Below are 22,002 nucleotides of genomic sequence, written 5' to 3' on the forward strand. Positions count from 1 at the left end.
TTTAGTACCCTCGTCTTTTTTTCTCCATGTTACACATGAATGAACATTTCAACACCTGGTACCTAGCACCAAGGAAAGATTATACAGGGCCATTGCCAAATAAACACTCTTCTCATTACCAAAGGATGGTTTTTGAGTAGGATGGAGCTGCCGGCAAGTAACCTTTCATGATTCTCCACCAAGACAGTGCAGCCCATAACATTTCCCTAAGTGCGGTTCTAAAGACTCTTCTAGAGGACAAGGTGCTTCCTCCCAAAGCCCCAACCTATGCACTGTTTCACACGTGAGGGTGGGGAAGAATGGGGTGGAAATCACTTCCTGAGTCTCCACGGCTTTCTGAATTGCACCTTTTCTGCCTCAGCCTGTTCTGCAAGCTGGCCGCTCTCGTGAGACACAGGATCTCTCTCTTCGGTAAGTGATGGGATGTGTTGCTAAAGGCGGCAAGTCCTCCTGTAATTATCTTGAGCTTCCATTCTGCCTTCATTTGTGGCTCCGTTAGGAAAACCTGCGCCTTGGGACGGAGGTGTCACCTAAATTTTCCACAGAAAATTGGTCTGAAGCATGATTAATGACCTCTCTCCCCCTTTAACAGCTCAGATTTTCCACACCAATGAATGTTTTAAGCCCGCCTGTGACATCCATCATGAAGCAGAGGCTGTGTCAGACTAGAGATAAATGCCTCATTCCTGAACACAGACCTGGCACCTTGTGTGTTGCTGGTTAATTACACTGGGCTATGCCTGACGCATACTAAGAAGGATGTGTTTAAAAGCTGGGCTGGGTTTAGAGAGTCACCGGCAATGTTTTCTGTTCTAGGGAGTGATTCAACTACGATGGTGAGCTGCCTTCACATCTTAGCTCAGACGCTTGACACAAGGTAAGTCTGATGTTTTCCCTGCAGTACTTCCTGATGACTCCCTCTCTGGCCCCCAAAGTAGGCACAGCAAGCCCGAGAAGTCAACGCTCTGCTTCTCATTCCCACAGTACAGACCTACTGTCATGGACTATCTGAAATCTGAAACAGTTGATCAGTTCTTACCTTCCCTTGCTGAGTTCATTTGTCAGGAGATAAGATATATAATGTCGCAACATTCAGCTTGTACCTAATTGTACACACACACACACACACGCTTGCCCTCACCAAACAGAGATATCTGGTAGGTGATGAAACCTCCATCATCATGAGAGATGATCAATATCATTTTGAGTTCAACATGGCCAGGAAAGTGTGGGGATGTCTAACTTCAAAAGGATCATCTAGGAAACCAGGGGAGGAGTCCAGGCTCCGATGTTCCAAGTTCACTCACTGTGATCCATGTGGTAGAAGGAGAGAATTGACTCCCAGAAATCATCCTCTGGCCTACACACATACATATGCATAAATTACATATGCATAAATAAATAAATTTAACTTTCAAAATATGTCAGATAGCTGGTGAAGTAATTTATACTTGTAATCTTAGCATGTTGAAGGCAGAGACAAAAAGATCCCAAGTTCAAACACAGCCTTGGATTTACAGTGAATCCCTGTTCAATAAAATAAAAGATGCAGAAAGGATGAATGAACAAAAAGGGAAATTTTATTTTAAAAAATAATACCTAATTTTGGTACTATTAGCATACATGATATTTTAAAAGAGAGGCATAGTAAACAGAACCAATAGGAGTTCTTTTGCACATGCTCATTAAGAAAAGATCTTATTGCTGGGCAATGGTGACTCTTGCCTTTAATCCCAGCACTCAGGAAGCAAAGGCAGGAGCATCTCTGTGAGTTCTAGGTCAGCGTGGTCTACAGAGCTAGTTCCAGGACAACTAGAACTGTCATAGAGAGAAACTCTGTCTCAAAAAAAAAAAGAATGAATGAATGAATGAATGAATGAAATGAAAAGTCCTTATGCTGGGTGTAGTGGTGCATGCCTTTAATCTCAGTACTCAGGAAGCAAAGGATGACCTTGTGTCACAAAATACCAAAGGTCCTTATCAGAATCAGGAAGAGGCCATGCCCTTCAAGATCCAATGCAAAAGAGAGCCACCTTCTTAAGAAAGTGTACCAAAGATGGCATTCTGTGACAAACTGAAGCCCATGAAAAATAAGAAAGGCTAGAGAGGCTCAGTGGGTAAAAGTGTTTGCCCTACAAGAATGAGGACAGGAGTTTAGATCCCCAGAATCCACATCTCTAGTGGTTGTAGTGATTCATTAGCACTCAGGAAGAGACAGGATACCCAGAGCAAGCTGGCTAGATGAAGTAACTAAATTACTGAGCTCTGGGTTCAAATGAGAGATCCTGCTTCAATATATAAGATGGAAAGTGATCAAGAAAGATACCCAACATCAGCCTCTGGCTACCACGCCACACAATATACACATGCAAAAGGTGGTGGCAAAGGTGTTTTTAAGAAATTAGAGCGATCAGGGTCTGTTCCGAAAGATCAAGTCAGTGTTGTTCATGTGTCTTGGTAACATTTGCTGGTCATCCATTGCAGAAGCAGTTTTCAGAAAATCGGTAACTGATGAAAATGTTTCAGATAAATGGAGGATAGATAGTGCAGCTACATCCACCTACACTGTGGGAACCCCCCCCCCAAATTTCGAGGGCAGAACTGTATGAGAAAACATGGCATCCTATAAATCACATTGCATGGTAGATTACAAGAGAAGACTTTGCCACATTCAGTCATAAACTGTGTATGAATGAAAGCGAATCTGAGAGATTTGAATCAAAAAAGCAATCAAGTAAAAAACTGCAAAGCTAAAAGTGAGCTACTTGGGAGCTATAATCCACAGAAACAAATCATTCTTGAAGATCCCTAATAGGCACTGACTCCAACTTCGAGCTGATGTACCAGCAATGCCTCAGGTGCTGCAAGACCTTCCTGGAGAAGACTCACTAGATGATCCTGCCCACCACCATCAAGCCATTAACCCACCAGTGTAACCCGAATAATAAAAACCCAGAGATAGAAACTGGTATTCAACTGAAAACCAGAAAAGCAAAGCAGCCAAGCCAGTAGAGAAGTCTTATCTCTTCTAAGGCTGGGTTACCATAAATTAAGCAGACTAAACCTCTCTCTCCTCCCATTTTATGCTCCCTCTAGTGCTGGGATTAAAGGCATGTGACTCCCTAGGACATTGATTAAGAGTGTGAGACACCACCACCTGGATTTGTTTCCACACTGATCTTGGGCAGCCCAGGGTGGCCTTGAACTCACAGAGATCCATCTGCCTCTATCTCCCAAATCCTGGGATTAAAGGTGCTTGTTACCATTGCCTGACCTTTAGTGGCTTTAGCTTTGCCTCTGGTCTTCAGGAAAGATTTATTTAGCAAACTACAAATAATATACCACCACACACTAGAGCCATGCCCAAGGGTGGTGGCCTTCCTTAGCACCATGCTCCACCTATCTTTCCAACTGAGTTACTTTCTATCTCTAAAACAACTGAAGGTGGAAATTAGGTATATGTTCAGAAGGATAAAAATATTTGAGTAAGACAGTTTGGGGTGTATCTAAGCATTTTAGACTAATTGAACCTCTCACCTTGTTCTAATGACAATATAGTGGAACAAGCAAATAAAGAGAAAAATAGAACACAATGAAGTAAGAATGACCTACAAGGTCCAGGTCAGCCTCTGACCCAAGAAGCTTGGGTAGTCTGGTCTAACTAGAGTGTGTGCATGGCCAGTACCCACTGGTGCCATTTGCTTGCCTTATACCTGTCTATCCAAGACTCTTGTGACAATAACTCCATCCATATCGGCCTTACGTTTAACATTAGAAGAGCTTAAACTCAGACACACTGAGGGCATTGAAATACTGAAAGAGAGGAGAAGCTGGAAGGGATAAGGCAGGTCTGCAATTCCAGCAGGCCGTCCTGGGCTACACAGGGAAGATGGGAGCAGCAATAGATTGGTAAAATTAGCATTTTACTCTTACTTTGTTTTTGTCTAGTGTTTTTAAGCTTTCTTTCTATTTGAGCCACTTTGCCTCTTAGAGAGAGAGAGAGAGAGTCAGAGTCCCAGGCTTAAATAGTAATATGTTTGTAATGTTCTTTTATCATTTTAAAAAGTTAGAGGCAAGTGTTAAGTAAGTTAGTGCATTTTCACAAAAGTGACCTGAAATTCATATGGTTATATAGCAGAAGAGAATGTGAGTTCAACTAGGATATAAACAAAAACAACTGAAATAGAAATCTGGTGCCTGTCTGCTTTCCTATTGACAAATGAAATATAGATAAATTGGAAGAAGCCTCACTGACAGCCTTCACTGTCCTGATATGTCTGATAATTACGTAGAAAACTTTGAAGATAAAGAGCATCTTCCCCTGAAGCGATGTTGTCATCATCTTGTGAGGATGTTGGAATGTGGAAGATTGCACACTGCTTCTCGGTTGTATTCCAATTCTGAGTCTAATGAAACGGTTCTGAGGGAAGACTTCAGCCGTTCTTAGCTTCTGTTCTGGGGCGTGTTTCCCTGTCCTTTGCGTCAGTGACCTAATTAGGCTGGTTTTATAAAGGGCTGCCTTTCCCTTTTCTCTCCTCTCATCCACTCTGGGACTGCTGTGCCGACTAAAAGGAGTACGGCTTCAGGCGGCTTCTCTCCTCTCTTCCCCATCTCCTTGCTTTTACATACTACTCCTAAAGGTTCTTTCTTGACCCCAACTGAGCCGTGGAAAGGGCTCACCCCTGTCTATTCCTTAGATGCTAACACAACACTAGGCAGCTGCAGCAATGAGCTCACGAGGAACTAATACCGGTTTCATTCGCTCTTGCGTGTCCTGGAGAGTTCAGCAATGATCCCAAGCCAGGCCCATTAGTCAGTCACTACTCCAGGAAACAGGTTTCTTTTCCAGTGCAGCTGACACATTCTCAAACGGTGACCAGAGTACCCACTGTCTGCCCAGTTGGCCTCCACGACACCACCACGTAAGGGGGTTGGGTCCACAGTCCGGTTGTGCTCCCGCCTTTGACTGCTGCTTGCTTGCAGGACCGTCATGAAGTCGGGCTCAGAGCTGGTGAAAGCCGGGTTGCGCTCATTCTTCGAAAACGCAGCAGAAGACTTAGAGAAGACCTCCGAAAACCTGAAGCTGGGGAAGTTTACCCATTCCAGAACGCAGATCAAAGGTGTTTCTCAGAATATTAACTACACCACAGTGGCCCTGCTTCCCATCCTGACATCCATCTTTGAGCACATCGCTCAGCATCAGTTTGGGGTGGATCTACTCTGTGAGTCCTACCGCTGTTTGTCATCAATGTCTATGCCCCCGAAAGCACAGATGTGAGACCCACGTACTTGCGTTGACCTTGAGCGCAGAGTAGAAAGACGGGTGTGCCATACTTTACCCAAATTTAAAAAGAAATGAAAGCCAAGTGGTAGACTCTGGGAAGGGGAAAGAATCCCTTAATTGGAGTACAGAATACTCATCTTTCTCCAGTTTCTCTCTGAACCAGTCTCCCAGCCTGCCCGTCTAGCTACTACCAGCGGTTGTGCTCCCATTTAATTGAAAAGGTTATCTGAGCAGTAGGCGTCAGATAGACTTCCGCTACCAGACTTCCCAGACGCCGTGCTCCATGTTAAGAATCCTTAATTTACTCATTGTCACCAGGAGCAAAGGAAAGAGGCTAAAATCTCTTTTTCCCCCTATTTTCAATTTGTTTTATTTTGCTTTTTATTTAGCAGTGAGTCCAGTCCCATCCCCCATGCCCACCACGTTCATATTCTGTCACCGAGTTTGAGGCCTGCTTAAACACTGCCATACGATTAACTGAGTCAGTTGTCAGTGGCTCAGGCTGTCTCTCCCACCAGTTAGTCTCACTAGGGAGGCGTCTGTCCCATGGAAACAAGGCAGTTCCTTGGTTGGAAAATAAAACATTAAATTAGTTCTGGTTCTGTTGAAGTAGTCCTAGCCGTGGAATGAGGTCTGGATGTGTTTGGGGGCATGATCACTGCTGATGAAATTCTTCGTATTTCCCCTCAGAACTCAGAAAATAAGGGAAAATCATGGTACAATTTAGTGTGTGTGTGTGTGTGTGTGTGTGTGTGTGTGGTTTTTTTTAATACAGCAGAAATCTTTAAGTAAGCAAAACTGAGAACTCACTCTCTCTCCATCCCTCCCCCCACTCTCTCTCCTCTTCCTCCATCCCTCACCTTCTGAATAAAGCATAGCAGTTGTGTGGACCGTCTTAGGAAATGGCAAACATGACATGGAAGCTTCAGTCCAAAGGAAGACTAGACTGCCCTTGGTAAAATTTGAATATAATGTCTTCCTTGGTTGGAGAAGCAACCTATTAAGGAGGCTCCATTGGCTCCATTGGCCAAATGATTCTTTTCTCCAAGAAGCTTTGTGATCTTCCTCAGCAGCTCTGCAAATGACCTGGGCAGCTGTGGTGGAGCACAATTTCCTCTCAGTATTTCCCAGCAACTAGCAAAACAGTGTCCGGTTTGAAGACGATTTCACTAGTCTACAGAGGCAGGGAGGAGGGGAAAAGAGAGAGAGGGGTCGTCTGCTCTTGACTGATGCTTACCCTAATATTTTTCTTCATGGGCTTTTCCGTGTGTTGGAGACGGAGCTGGGGTTGACATGCGGCTATGACATCTCTTCTTTGTTCCAGTGGGTGACGTGCAGATTTCATGCTACCACATTCTGTGCAGCCTCTATTCCCTCGGGACTGGGAAAAACATCTATGTAGAAAGGTAACTAGCTTTTGCTTGCTTGTTTTTTTTCCCCTCAAAACATTTTGGCTCAGAAAAATATAATGTGGGGGAGGGGCATTACCTTCGGCCTAAGCATGAATTGAACAAGGATAGCAATAAACATGGTGATAGGAACTTAAGATGGCCCAGGAATCCTCAACCCTACCCAAAGAACTGTAGGCAGCTAAGGAATGATAAGAAAGGAGAAACAGTCTTCCCCGGAAAAGAGCACACCTGTTATCGAATACCAAATGGTCAGCCCTAAAAACATATATCTGAGTACCCTTATGCAGACTGAGAACTGAGAATTGTTATTTATGTTTGAGAACACACACACACACGTAACAACAATTAATATAAAAAAAGAGTCCACAAATTTTAAAGAGGGCAAGGAGGGGCATATGGGTTTAGATGGAAGAAAGAGCACATATAAAATTCCTATCAATAAAATATTATGTTAAAATGTATTTTCCCCACCCCTTACATTAAATTTTTTTTAAAGCCCTTAACATCTGTTTTTCAGCCCAGCAAAATCTAAATATTCGCTGATCAGAAGTGGTAGCTTTACAGCTGAGTTACGCACATTTTGTAGCAATGTAAAGAAACATAATGAGGTTAATGAGATTGACAGCTTCTGCGGAGAAAGCTACTGAATACATAAGGCTACAGATACTGTGAAATCCTGCAAAATCATGTGCTGGTAGCCAAAATAATAATAATAATAATAATAAATAATGTTGAAGGAACAGCTACTTCATTATCACGGCTTCTGAGTAGCGCCCAGCATTCCTGTGGTCACAAGTTGCTGAGACACTCGGGAACCTAAGGCAGTTGCTTTAGTGTTTAATGAGTCTCTGTGTGATACACCCGTGGACCTTTACCATTCTCAGCTGTCAGATTAGCTACGGTTTTAAACAATGCACAGCTCGGCACCAGAAAAGCTATTTTAATAATCTTGAATCTGAACAAGCTTGTTTGTAGAGATTTTAGGTTCAGATTTGGCCTCTATAATTTGCCTGTGACAGTGGAAGCTTTAGAGACCCCTGGCTTTTCAGAGTCAGATGCCATGTATTGTGTTGTTCTATTCAAATCCAGGGGTAAAATCAGAATGATAAAATTTAAGGTCTTAGCTTTATCCTTGAAGGACTGATTCCTTTTTCCCCTATCAAAAAAAAAAAAAAAAAAAAAAAAAAAACACAAGCTGGAAGAATTTAATCTGTTTTTAAGTAATTTAATCTGAACACTCCTTGGGATTTTAGGATGAAGCTCATATCAAACACCCTTAAGTCTGACCCTCATTTCATAATGAAACTCATATATCAAAATGGTGTCAGTTGCTGGGCAGTGGTGGTGTACGCCTTTAATCCCAGCACTCGGGAGGCAGAAGCAGAGGCAGGTGGATCTCTGTGAGCTCAAGGCCAGCCTGGCCTATAGAGTGAGTTCCAGGACAGGTTCCAAAGCTAACAGAGAAACCCTGTCTCAAAAAAATCAAAACAAAAACATGGTGTCAATAAAGCAAAATAAGAATTCATCCCCTATAAGAACTTAAGAACTGAGCTAGTGGATTGAAATCTGGCTTAAGAGATGAATTGAAAACAAGTCTATTTCATCACAGCCACAGCTTCCAAATGATTTTCAGGGTTCACGAAGCTGGTTGAAGAACTAATGATTAAATTTGCTCTGTGATTATATCTTTACATTTGCCTGGCTTTCCATAAAATATGGAAAAAGACTTTTGTCATACACACACACACACACACACACACGGACATATATATGTCAGTATAGAGATATATATTTTGTGTGTGTGTGTGTATGTGTGTGTGTGGTGTGTGTTTTCAGACACGGTTTCTCTGTGTAGTTCTCCTGGCTATCCTGGATCTCACTCTGTAGTCCAGGCTGACCTCAACTCAATTGATTCAACTGCCTCTGCCTCCCAAATGCTGGAATTAAATGTGTGCCACCCCCTCCAGGCTTATTAAATCCCTGGAACTGGAATTACAGATGCTCTGAGCCCCCAGGTGGTGGTTGAACTCAAACCCAGGTCCTCTGGAAGAACAGCCAGTGCTCTTAGGCACTTAACCGTCTCTGAAGCCCTAAAATTATAATTTTTAAACATGTATTTTTAACCAATAGAATCAATAAAATGATTTTCCTAATTAACACAGGGAAGATATCTCAATTAGAGAGAGAGAGGCAGAGAGAGACAGAGACACAGAGAGAGAGCATGCACACCAAATAACCTTATATAATTTTTGTACAGTTTCTACATTCTTCTTTTGAAATAAAAAAGAGTAAACCAAAGGTCAGTTCTGAAATGTCAGACCAGAGAGACTTGCTCCTCTGTGGCTTTTTGTACTTTATTCACATTCGTTGCAGCGTTATTGCTCAACTACAGAACTGGGAGTGTTAGCGTTTGCATTTTTTATTCTACATCTGCACAGGTCTAGCGAGCCAGGATTAGATTAAAGAGACTCAACAACTGAAAAGCTAGAGATTTAGAACCCTAGAAGTGTGCTGCTGGCGCAGCTAGTGGGCTTTGTCTGTCTATTTTCGTAGTTTTAATTGTGAACGGCATGCTAATTCACTAAACAAAACACAGAAGTATGTCAAGCTAAAGTCTGCCGTTTTCTTTACCCTGCGCAGTACCCCATCTAGGTCCCCTTCCCAAAGGAGCCACTAGCCTCAGTTTCTCTGTATATACATTTTCAGACATGTGATATCATAATATGTAGAGAGAGAGCTTTGCAGCTTAATTATGTTGGATGAAGATTTAAAACTTGATTTCTTTATCCTATAATTCATATTTGTAAAATTGTAATCATTTGGCATACTACATCAATTAAGTTTACACTTTAAAAGATGAACAAGTTGTAGACACTCAAATCCTGACCTGTTTCCTGTCCCATTTCCTTTTTTGCTATAAATTTCATTGAGTATTTATTTTTTTTTCCTAATGCTAACATTCCCGGACCTGTTCACTTTAATGAACCTAGGTCATCCACACATCATCCACATTTTTAAACCAATTCCCAGTTGAATTTTCTTGAATTTAGATTTACCTTTTGAGACTCTGGAGTCAGCATGGGATAGCCACTTCCATAAGAGCCCTGTAGTATTCTGGATTCTCCGTATACTTGATAACATCCATTCCGGGGCTTATAGCCTTTGCCATCGTCATTTTCTCTCAAATGCATGTAGAAGACAAGTGCACTCACACATGACTTTACAGAAGACAGGAGGGAACTGGTCGTCCATAGGAGTCATCAGAGTTAAAACTCATTCACTTCCCCATGGGGCATCCCAGGACCAGCCATTATTATTATTATTATTATTATTATTAATCATTATTATTATCATATTATTTGTTCTTCTCTCATATAATGCATCCTGACCACAGTTTCCCCTCCCTCCTCCCCTCCCAGTACTCCTTCAATTCCCCTTTTTCCCAGATCCATTCCTCCTGTTTTCCTTCAGAAAAGAGCAGGCCTCTGGGATATCAACTGAACACAGTATAACAATTTACAATAAGACTAGGTACAGACCCTCTTATCAAGGCTGGATGAGTCAACCCAGTAGGGGGAAACAGGTCTCAAGAGTGGCAAAGGAGTCATAGACAACCCCCACTCCTACTGTTAAGAGTCCCACAAGAACACCAAGCTATACAACCATAATATATATACCAAGGAGCAAGCTCAGACCCATACAGGCTTCATGATGTGTGGCTTCAGTCTCTGTAAGCCCTGCTAAGCTGATTCTGTGAGCTGTGTTCTTCCGGTGTCCTTGACTCCTCTGGCTCCTACAATCCTTCCTCCCCCTCTTCTGTGGGGTTCCCTAAGCCCCACATATTGTTTGGCTATGGGTCTCTGCATCTACTCTCATCAGTTGTTGGATGATGCCTCTCTGGTGATGATTGTGGCCCTGCCTCTTAAAACTTCTACTGCCTCCCAATAGGTAAGGTCTGAGCCTCTAATTCATGAACCTTCTGAGAACATTCCAAATCTAAATTGCAGCATAGTCAGTGTGAGTTTTTTCTATCTTTTGTTCTGGGAGAGTAATTCTGTATAGGTTTGGCTTGTTTTTTAACCTATTGCACCTGTTTGTTTTTTCTAGAAACTTCTACCTGTTTATTCTTTTCTGTTTTGCATTTGTATGATTTTTTTTCTAAAACTTCCTCTGTGTTTTTCTTTTCAATTTTCTTTGTTTTCTGTGAGTGTATAGAGAATATATATTCTGGGGGTTTTTCTAAATAAATTTTTGTTTATGGTCTTTTTTTCTTGCTCTGGCTGCTAGGAATATTACTAACTCTCAAAAAGAGATATGTATGTGTACATGCGTGCGCGCGCGCGCGCGCGCGCGTGTGTGTGTGTGTGTGTGTGTGTGTGTGTGTGTGTCAAAATAAAGGAGAGTGAACTGGTAAGAAACATGAGGTAGCTTCAAAGCTGCAAAGCCTGGTACAGGGATGACACCCTTCCTGGGCTCTGACGTCCACCCCTAACCAGTAAATGACTAAACCCGGTGATAAGTGGGTGAAACTCTATACACTGAAGTCAGGGGGTTTTCTGAGAGATTTAATGTGTGCTCATCCTGTGGAGAGCTTAGGCCTGCAGCTATAACACAAGTTCCTTCTCATCCTTCCATGCCACTGCAACTCCTACAGTTTCTCCAGGTTGGGAGTACAGATGACAGGAATGGCAGGCACATACCATTCTCAGCCCCATCTCTTATTCTGCAAGATGGAAGCTCCCATGCACACATTGTCCACCAGGTCTTCATGGCCTTCACATACCCCGAATGCTCACCACTTCACGCAACTTCTAATTCCTGTGTTTCTCCAAAGACTTCCTCATGCTCTTCTATTTCTGGAAAGTATGGGTTTGGGGGTTTTATTTTTATTGTTGTTTTTTAAAATTCATTTATTTGTTTCATATAAATGACTGTTGTCTGAATGTATGTCTGTGTCACACATGAATGCCTGGTACCACAGAAGGTCAGAAGATGTCAGGTGCCCTAGAACTGAAGCTACAAATGATTATCAGCTGCCATGTATGTGCTGAGAACCAAACCCAGGTCTTCTCAAATAGCATTCAATGGCCGGGCGGTGGTGGCGCACGCCTTTAATCCCAGCACTCGGGAGGCAGAGGCAGGCGGATCTCTGTGAGTTCGAGACCAGCCTGGTCTACAAGAGCTAGTTCCAGGACAGGCTCTAAAACTGCAGAGAAACCCTGTCTCGAAAAAACAAACAAACAAACAAAAAATAGCATTCAATGATCTTAACTATATCATCTCTGAGGCCACATCTGGAGAGTATGTGTTGACTGAGGTTTCTGTCCTGCCTGGTTTCCACAGTCATTAAGTCCCAAAGAAATCACACAGAGGCCTACATAAATTATAAACTGATTGGCCTAGTATCTCAGGCTTCTTATTAACTCTTATAACTTATATTAGCCCATATTACTTGTCTGTGTTAGCCACATGGCTTGGTGCCTTTTTTAGCAAGGCAGTCACATCTTGCTTGCTCTGTGTCTGGCTTCCTTTGCATCTGGGTGATGACTATGAACTGAAACTTCCCTCTTCCCAGAATTCTCCCTGCCTTGCCTCTACTTCCTTCCTGGTCGCCCTACCTATACTTCCTGCCTGGCTACTTGACAATCAGCGTTTATTTAAAATACAAGTTACAGGGTACAGACCATTGTCCCACAGCAAGTATGTTTTAATTTCTGCACCCTCACTTGATTTGGTTGTTACTTTATGGTTTGGGGTTATAATATATACATTTCAGCATAGATCCAGACTTCTTTTCAATTTCTTTCCTAAATGTTGAGTTTTGTGGAGAACATGTAATAAAACCAACATTTCTCTACTACCTTTGTGTAAACTGATGTCATAACTGCTCCATGGTATGAGTAAGGGCATGGTTTTTCATCTAGAAGAGTCCAGAGAAGATAAAGTAGTAGACTGATCTTGGTCAGCAGAACGAACCTGGCCATGAAAGAAGCAGGAGAAAAACACAAAGACGGGGAGATAGACACAAAAAGAGAGAGAGCAAGAGAGGTAGACAAAGAGAGTGTGGGCAACAGAGAGAGCACAGCCAAAATAGCAGGGCTATAAGGAGAAAGTAGCGGAGCAGAGGGAAGCCCATGAGCTGGAGAAGTTTAGGGTAGGGGAGGAGGTGAAGGAGCTAAAAGGAATCAAAATAATGGTGTGGATTTGAAATGTGTAAGGGTACTTGTCATCCTGAGGGAGCCTGGAGGCCACAGAGAGCCTTCTGTCAGGCTCCTTCTGGTAGAGTGGGAGCAGCTTCCCAGTTCCCAGTTCCTATGGAGTGCTGGCTTTTGTCTAGCCCCCAGGGGTTTCCTTCGGTTAGCCTCTGACTAAGCTTTTCTTGACAAAAGAGCATCGGTCACTTTGCAGAGGAATCACTAAGTGTTCAGCCCAGCTGTACCTGGCCAGTGCCTTGTGGGACTGCTGTGAAAAGAAAGGGTCAGCAAGGCACAGTGAAGAACTGTCTTTTCAAATAATATCTAGTTAAAGTAATCTAGAGAGTTACATTGATCTGTGAGGTTTTGGGATACCAGATTTTAAAGGGTAAGGGCTTTGTTTATTTGATCATGCAAAATTCTGGAGTTCTCTAATATAAAGATTTTTTTTAGAAAGGATTTAAAGGTTTCAGGGAAGACTTTCCAGAAAATCAAGTTTGGTATTTCATTTCATTACTCTTCAATCTCGGTTTTATTTTGAATGGAAAGTGTATTTTCCCCTCTTTACATCTTAAACACTTGTTCCATCCACCCTTCTGGCTTCCACTGACCAACCATTTCTAATTGGACATCACACATATCTAAAGCACTAAGTTTACTAATATTACCATGTAAGACTATGTCCACATCTCTGCTCTATCTTCTCTGCCTCTGCTGTGTTTTCTACTCTGCTACACGCTGCTTCCTTTCCACAGTATCATTGGGAGTATACACGGTGGATCTTTAAAATCATGAAGAGTATATGTATATAAGGTATTTGTCTTAGGGTTTCTACCACTGCCGAGAGACACCATGACCATGGCAACTCTTATAAGGTTTAATCCATTGTCATCATGGCAGGAAGCATGGCTGCACAAAGGTAGACATGCTGGAGAAGTAGCTGCCTCGGGCTTCTGAAACTCAAAAGCCCACCCCCAGTAACACACTTCCTCCAGCAAGACCACACCTTTCCCAACAAGGCCACACCTCCTAATAGTGCCACTCCCTACGAGCCAATGGGGGCTATTTCACTCAAACCACCACGGTATTATTAATATACTGTAATTTCTTTGCCTTTGCATTCCTGACAATAGGCAGTTGAGAGACTCGCTGTTACTGCATCCTATAAACAAAATTAAGATACAGGCAAAGAAATCCTCATAGTTGGGAAATTGGGAAGCAATATACTGAAATACATATTGAAATCTCTCCAATCAGTCACCTTCGACTTAACCATCTTGTGAAAAATACTCTACTTGGCAGTAAAGTTTAAAGAAAAACAGTTTCCAATGATAAACTCCAAGTGCTTTTTTTTTTTTGGTTGCCATGGAGCTAACCATGCAGCCCATGCCCTGCCTAGAAGCTTTGCCCACACTTACATTGCCCCCTGGGGGCACTAATGACTGAAGAAGCCTATGTCTAGCTCCATCACTCCAGAGTGATGGAGTGACCTGGAGGGACCTGGAGGCCCCAGGTCCCTCTGGCATTTCACAGACAGAAGTATTAATTGTCAGGCTTCTGGGTTTTTCTGTGTTAGCAGCAGCTGGGCCAGGAGAGCCGTTGTTTATCTCTCTTGGCTGAGCAGCTAATTAGCATCTGCATGTGTCCCTGACTAGAGAAAGCCCTGATGAAAAGTTGGTGTGACTCAGATTGTTCAGTAATTAATATCAGAGAGGACAGGGCCATGTCCCTGTCACTGCAGCCCTGCACAGCTGGGACTTCTCAACTCTTCTCACCACAAGGCTTGCCTTTATAGCTGCTTAAGTTTCCAAACACCCACAGTCATGAGCTCAGAACTTCCAACTTCAGTAAAAACACAGAGCAAGTGGAGAAGCCATCAGCTTGGCACCACTTCCCAGTGCCAGCTGAAATTTACCCTCAGACTTGGGAGGGTACCTGATCCTTTCTTTCATACCTGAGTTGCTGGAAGAGGCTTCTCATTCATTCCCTGCCACTTAGACCCAAAACAATAACTCAGAAACCATATTATTTGCAATACTCTTTGGCCAATAACTTAAGCGTATTTCTAGCTAGCTCTTATGTCTTAAACTAACCCATCTCCATTAATCTGTGCATCACGACAAGGTCATGGCCTACCAGCAGGGGGCTCCAGCAGAGGCATCTGTCTCCTATGGTGTCTACATGGATGGCTTCTCTCTGGCTCTGCCTACTCTCTCTTTATATCTCTTTCAGTCTGGTTTTACTCTGTTACTCCATTGACCAAAAGCAGCTTCTTTATTAACCAAAGGCAATAAAACATATTCACAGCATATATCACCTCCCGCATCACTGAGTGTCTCCCAGATTCTCTTCCACCAGTGCTTCCCCTATGACATCCCTTTCCCCATCAGTCTTTCTCATTTGCTTCTCTAAAAGCAATACAGAAGAGACATTACATAACTTCTTATTGACTACTTCGCTGGTACACACTGTGACAGGGTCACACTGTGACCCTTTGTGGACCCTCACCCTGGTTTACCTCCCTGTTCTCTGGTCACTGAGGATCCTGGACATTTCAGATCTGAAGTTAAAGGGTTACTCTTCTCTTCAGACTGGTCTGTCACCTTGAACTTGGCCAAAAAGGCAAATAAGAAAGATGGGGTGATGAGAAGGACAGTTAAGGGAGACAGGCCAGGCTAGAGGGTCTTGAGAAGTGGGCCTTGGTGTCAGCAATGTATACACCTCTCCCTCCTCCCACGGGCACAACTCCAGAGGAGACTCTGGCCATGTTGGTACACAGGCACAGAGTCTTGGTTTGGCCCTACGGTGCTGCTCTGCCTGTGAAACCTACCAGATCAGAGGATGGGGATAGAAGGATTCTGACAGCCAAACCTGTCCCTGGAGGACAAAGATGTGCATCAGCTAGGAGGTGATAGTCTGACTAAGGACCTGTCCTTCTGGGATGATTTGAAGGTTATCTTCTTGCATCCTTCATAGAAAATAAGAGGTCTATTTCTTAAAAGCCACAGCTAAGAGGATAAAAGATAAAAATTGCATCTTTTAGTTGTTCTTTAGAATAGTTTAAAAGATCACTTTTTAAGTCAGTTTGGTAATTGAGTGAGGCCTGAGTGGGTTTCTCCAGTAAACTAAAACTTTAAGCTGACTCACTCACCCTCTTCCTTTTCCCCCCTCTCTGGTCAGCCCATTAGTTTTCCATCTCAAGCAGAGCCATTCTGTCCTCCCTTGGGCTGCCCCGCAGATTCTAAGTCTGCTCCAATGCTCTTATCCAGTCATCAAATTCAGAAACAGTTAGGATTACATTTTTTAAAACTCAACTCAAAAGCATCTCTCTAACAAAGCTGCAGATTGAAGCTAATCCTTACAATTAGTTTGTAAAGATCTAACTTTTTGAATTGTGTTGCTTCCGGCTCCTGTATAAAATACATGTTCAACCTTTGGTCTATATCAGTGAGAAAGGACTTTCACCACCTAGCAGACAAAGGTTATGGCCAACGTAACTTACTCTTCTGTGAAAAAAGAAATGCTACCACCTCTACAAATCCTTATCTAGTTTCAAAGAATCTATGCTTTTGACATTTCAAATTGCTGTTGCAATTGTTGGTTCTTGTCACAGTGAGGGGTGACTAGCACATGGTTTTGGTCGGGTACAGGTTGGGAACTGAAGGAAATCCTCCAGCTGAAAACCTGCTCCACAGATTTTTCAGCAGTATGGCACTGACTCTTGGTTCCTAGACCAATTGACCTTCTTCTCCAGCAGGCTGCTATTTTCATGATCATCCTATAACAACACCTGCAGTATATGATTATATCCTCTTAGCCACAAACTAGATTCAAAACAGTGAGCTCACGTTAATACCTGGAAAAAGATGGGGGAGAGGAAGTAGTACAACTTTACTGTACCCCAGGATGTCCAGTGCATTAAAACAGGATAGTGTCTCAACAGCCTGAGTAAGGGACCTAACTGGTGTGTGTAACCAGCATCCAGATGGAATCACTTCTAAATGGACTTCTTTGTCTCCAGGCAACGTCCCGCTCTTGGAGAATGTCTGGCTTCCCTGGCGGCTGCCATCCCAGTGGCATTCCTGGAGCCCAACCTTAACCGCTATAACCCCCTCTCAGTCTTCAACACCAAGACTCCTAGGGAGCGGTCTAGTAAGTATCTTGTCACAGAGATTACCAGGGACGAGCCAGGAAGGTGGTGGGGATGGAGCAGCAGTCCTGAGGTGTGGTGTTTTACACAGTGTGTTATTAGCTATTTTTCTTGCACCAGATAAAACGCCAAAAGGAAAGAAATTTTTATTTTGGCTTGTGGGTTTAAGGAATACAGTCCTTCAAGGCAGAAAAGGCATGAGGCAGCTGGTCATGTTGTGTTTACAGTGAGAAAAAGGAGTGATGTCGATTCTTCATGCACTTTGTCCTCTGTTGTTTTTCCAAATAGGGTCTCTCTGTAGTCCTGCCTGTCCTAGAACTCACGCTTTAGATCAGGCTGGCCTCAAACTCACAGAGATCCGCATGCCTCTGCCTCCCAAGTGCTGGGATTAAAGGCGTGTCCGCCACCAGCCAGCTCACTTTCTCCTTTTTATTCCCTCTGAGATCCCAGCCCACGGAATGATGCTGCTCACATTTAGAGTAGGTCTTCCCTCCTCAGAAAAAATTCTCTGTTTTGTTGGAAAAATGAGCTTGAATGAGACTTTTTGATCATTAGACTTTTGATAACTTTTTAATACAATGAAGAGACAGTCTAGTTAGATTCTACTATCCTGCCATCTCAAGACCTTGTGGTCTTCTGTCTGCCTCAGGTATCCATTTCTGGTTTATTCTTGGGGCTATAACAACCCTTTAGTAGTCTTTTTTTTTTCAGAGTGGCATCACAATAAGGCAAAGGTATACTAATAACCTAAGTATGCTTGCTCTTCAAGAGCAGGCTATGCCTCAAAGGATACTGTGCGCATACTCTCTACCATCATGGAAAAGAAGACATTGAATAGTACCAGAAGGAATTGTAGTCATACAAGGAGAGGCTTTGCTAACAGGAGCATGGCATGCACTAGGTTCTATAACAGAGACTAGTAATTCATGTACATAAGACAAATATGGCCCACAGCCTATTTTGATAAATAAAGATTTATTAGAAAACAACCAATAATCATTAAAGCTAACATCCACATCAAGTTGTAATCCTCTTTCTGGAGAGTGAAAAGAATCCTATTTGGGTTCAGTGTGATACTAGATAAACATTGTTATGGGGAGCCCACCAGAGATGATCACTCAGACACAGTTTACAGCCAATTGAAAGTCTTTATTTCAGCCGGCTGGTACTACGCGTAGATAATCAGGACCCAAGTCTAGTGCCAAGTATTTAAGGTAAGGGATATAAAAGGCAAAAACCACATCCTGGCATCTTGCTGGCAGGGAGAGTTTTTGTGCAAGCAAGCAGTTTAACAGAAGACAAAATAAGTGATTAGCTGGATGAGGAGGCTTGCATAAGCAGGCAGTTTAGTAGAAAATAAGTTAGCTGTGGCATCTTGACATCAGGTTCCTACAATAGAGTTGAATAATTTTCCATAGGATTCTCCACCAAGACGACCAAATCCTAGTTAAACCTAAAATGGCCTCCGCAAGAATACAAGTTGGAGGAAGCTCCGTACTGTCTTGCCCTGTCACAAGACGACAGGCTAGAATAAAAACTTCCATAGATACTTTTGATAAATCTTGGGTTCCAATAGAACTATGGTGTCTTGATGAAATCTGAAACCCAAACTGCCAAATTATAGACCTGGACAATATTAAGAGATGTAAAGATCGCAGTAAACCATTTTAAATTAGAATCCATTCCATCTTGAGTTTCTTAAATTATGGCTATATGCTACAAATGAATGGCTCCACTCCACATGGGTTCCTTTCATTTTCAAGCGTTATTTATCTAGCTGTCCTGAGGTCCTAGTTACACCTTCTCACACTGTCCTTTTAACCTAACTGCAGAATGTGCAACCACCGAAGCTTTATTCCCTCCTGCTTCTTATTTCACATACTGAGAACACCCTGTCCCAAGAAAGGGTCCCCAGAACAGTTTAGGTAAGACCGCTAATAATTTTCCTGAACTAGAATAGCAGTGGAGACTGGAGGTTAGCATGGGCTTTGACATATGTCACAAGTATTCACCAGTAGAGAACCAGATGCCCCATTCGCCAGAGGCCAGCAGAGATAAGGAAAGGGTGTCTTTCTGGCAGACAGAAACCTACTCCACAGGTTTCTGAGGAATGCTACGTGTAAACATGTGCAACCCGAGGTAAGCCCAGACTGTCATTGTGGGACATCATTGCCTTTTAGGAGGATTGGGAGTTCCCCTGCACCTAATACTTTTCACGGGTAACATATTATGAGACTTGACACCCAAGTCCCCTGCTCTTCAAAATTGGCTTAAACAAGAAAAAGTAAATGCTGAGTGTGCATGGGCCTCTTTTAAAAATTATATGTGCATCAATATGTATTTGGGGCTACACAGGATTAGCTGGAGGATGACTGATAGCTTAATGGACCATAAGACAGTAGATGTCATTCATTACAAAATGGGTGGCCTAATGAACAACGGAGAGAAAAGGATGTTGAAGGTGATAAATGATATCATGTTTTTTTAAAATGAATGAACTGATTTACAGTATCAAACCTTTTGTCAACTGAACATCTCTATTAATTGATGATTGGTGTTGTGCCAGTGGAGTTAATTATATTAAAAGCTTCTGTACTCTAAGAACCTATAGCATTTTCTAATCCTAAGTTAAGATACATCTAAGAAAATGTTTAATAGTGTTTTATGACACTCATTCCAAATGGCAGAAATCCTTAGTCACTTGAACATAGCCTATTAATCAGAGTATTGGGTTGGCAGAAACATCCTTTCCCCAGCCACCTTGCTTATCGTCCACACCCTGTTGGAATAACCATCCACAGAGAAAAGAGGTCCAGTTCCAGTGTCAGCCGTCAGCCTGTCTTGCAAAGGGGCAGTGCTCTTTGGGTGAAGGGCTGCTTGGAGAGTACTTTAGAATCTTACCCAGTGTGGCTTCAGAGTCACTGTGAGGAAGTCACTGTTTCTAACTCTGTAGACCTAGAGTAGGGCCTGGGGTCCTGCATCTCACCATGAGAGACATTATCCTGAAACTACAAGAGCTGTGTGTTCTAATGACTTTACCAACACTGTGTCTGGTGCTAACAGGACTCATTTGAGGCTGACTTCGTGTAGCTAATTCATCAGAGTTCACTGAGTTTATCGTGTGGCATTGGGAACCCTAAATACCTTCTGAATCACAAATGTTGGTTCCATTCAAGAACCAATTATTGTACATATAAATAATTTCTAAAGGTCATTCTCATGACTCCAATGCACCAACTGTTAATCCCAAAGACTGGAGGAGAAAGACCACTAACCCAAGTCATCATGACCAGATTAATTAAAGAAAGCAATTAGTTAAAGGGAGACTTTCATTATTTGTATACGCAACTCCTTGTTCTTCTTAGGTGAGAGAAAAAAGTATCTATATGGTAATGTAGTATCTATGTGACTTTTAAACACAACACATGAGCTTTCTCATGTATAACCATGACAGCAAATGTGTCAGTTGCCTCTGTAATAGCTGGCATTGTTCCATATGTAGAGCTCCCAATGAAACGTTTGTCTTCTTAGCACTTAACTTTTTACTCTGCAGGTTTATATGTAAAATTACCTTGTTTGTGTCAGCCTCCCAGGAGTCCCAGTTTGTTGCCCATCTTTTCTGCTGCAAAGTACAAGACAGGTTCATCCTCTACCAACAGCCAGCATTGCAATAGTCTATAGGTGGCATTATGGCTTTCAATCCATTGTGAATTGACTTTTCTACAGGGATTAGAGAGTTTGTATTGGTTGCTTCTCATGACCAAAAACATGTAGATTGTTTAATTTGATTATGGCTGCAGAAGGCTAGGAGCCATAATAGCAGGGAAACATGGCCTGTCGGTAGGAGCAGGAAGCTGCTGATCAAATTTTATTTGCATAAAAGAAGCTGAGAGAGCAAGTAGGAAGTGAAATGAGTCTATAAACCATCAAATCCCGCCTTCAGTGACGTATTTTGCCCAGCAAGACTCCACCTCCTGACGGTTTCATAACCTTCCCAGACAGTGCCACCAGTGAGGGACTCAGTGTTCAAATGCATAAGCCTGCAGGGGATATTTCTCATTGAAATCAAAGCTACAAATTTACTTTCATTCTTCTACATGTGGAAAACGAGATTTTTTTCCCCCAGCACCACTTATTAAAGAGGCTGCCTTTTTTCCAGTGTGCTTTTTGATACCTTTGTAAAAATGTAGGTGCCTAAAACTGCATGAGTTTATTCCTGAGTCTTCTCTTCTGGACCAATGGTCTGTCTGTCTGTTATCAGGGCTCTGTCAAGAACCTCAAGACAGTTACTATCTTCCCCCTATTTTGCAGGGAAAAGTATTCCTTATTTTAAAGGGAACAGGACAAATAATCCTCTTTTATTGTTGTTGTTTCTACTTTTTTTAAATAATCTCCTAATCCTCTCTGCTATAATGTTGATTTCTAGTTTCGTTTCATCCTGGCTGTCCTTTACCCGTGAGCTGCCCTCAGTCATGTGCAATGGAGAAGAGGGGATTAACTCACTAGTCCCTGCAAATATGCTTTCTTAAACAACAAAGTGAACGACTGACAGAAAGTCAATTAAGTCGCCTCAGGTTATTGATCATTTCTGTTGTAAAGGCAGAAAAATCAATCCATGATTTTTTTTCCTCAGTGTATTTTCAACTAGATGCTAAGTATTAGAGTCTCCGGTCCTGCTGCGGGAGTGTTCAATGGCATGGTTGCCTCTCCCTTTACAGCAGTGTGGAAATGATCTGGGTGAGCAAGTGATAATTTGACTCCTGAATGTTGAGGAGTTTTTTTTAGCCCCTGATGCTACCTTTTCTGCAGTGGTCACACCAAGGTCCAACTGGCAGGCCAGAGGGGAATAGCCAAGAATCTGTGCGTCACAAAGTTGTCTTATGCTCTGTCCCTCAGCATTGCCTCCATGGTGCTTGTTTAGCTATGAGTTTCTGACTTCAGTGTGACATTTAAGAAAATGGT

At 42.5% G+C, this 22,002-nt stretch overlaps 1 protein-coding gene and 1 pseudogene across 1 annotated transcript in view; both read left to right on the forward strand.

The window, feature by feature from the left end:
- The window catches only part of Ryr3 (ryanodine receptor 3), a 429,760-nt gene that overhangs the window by 330,316 nt on the left and 77,442 nt on the right, over positions 1-22,002 (forward strand). Inside the window, exons 65-69 of the mRNA XM_038331390.2 lie at positions 362-411; positions 817-877; positions 4,984-5,222; positions 6,609-6,690; positions 16,912-17,042. Coding sequence (XP_038187318.2) covers positions 362-411; positions 817-877; positions 4,984-5,222; positions 6,609-6,690; positions 16,912-17,042 — 563 coding nt within the window. The remainder of the gene's footprint in view (positions 1-361; positions 412-816; positions 878-4,983; positions 5,223-6,608; positions 6,691-16,911; positions 17,043-22,002) is intronic.
- Positions 2,367-2,892, forward strand: LOC119814048 (annotated as a pseudogene).

The sequence above is a fragment of the Arvicola amphibius genome, chromosome 5 (genome assembly GCF_903992535.2).
Source record: "Arvicola amphibius chromosome 5, mArvAmp1.2, whole genome shotgun sequence".
Classification (NCBI taxonomy): domain Eukaryota; kingdom Metazoa; phylum Chordata; class Mammalia; order Rodentia; family Cricetidae; genus Arvicola; species Arvicola amphibius.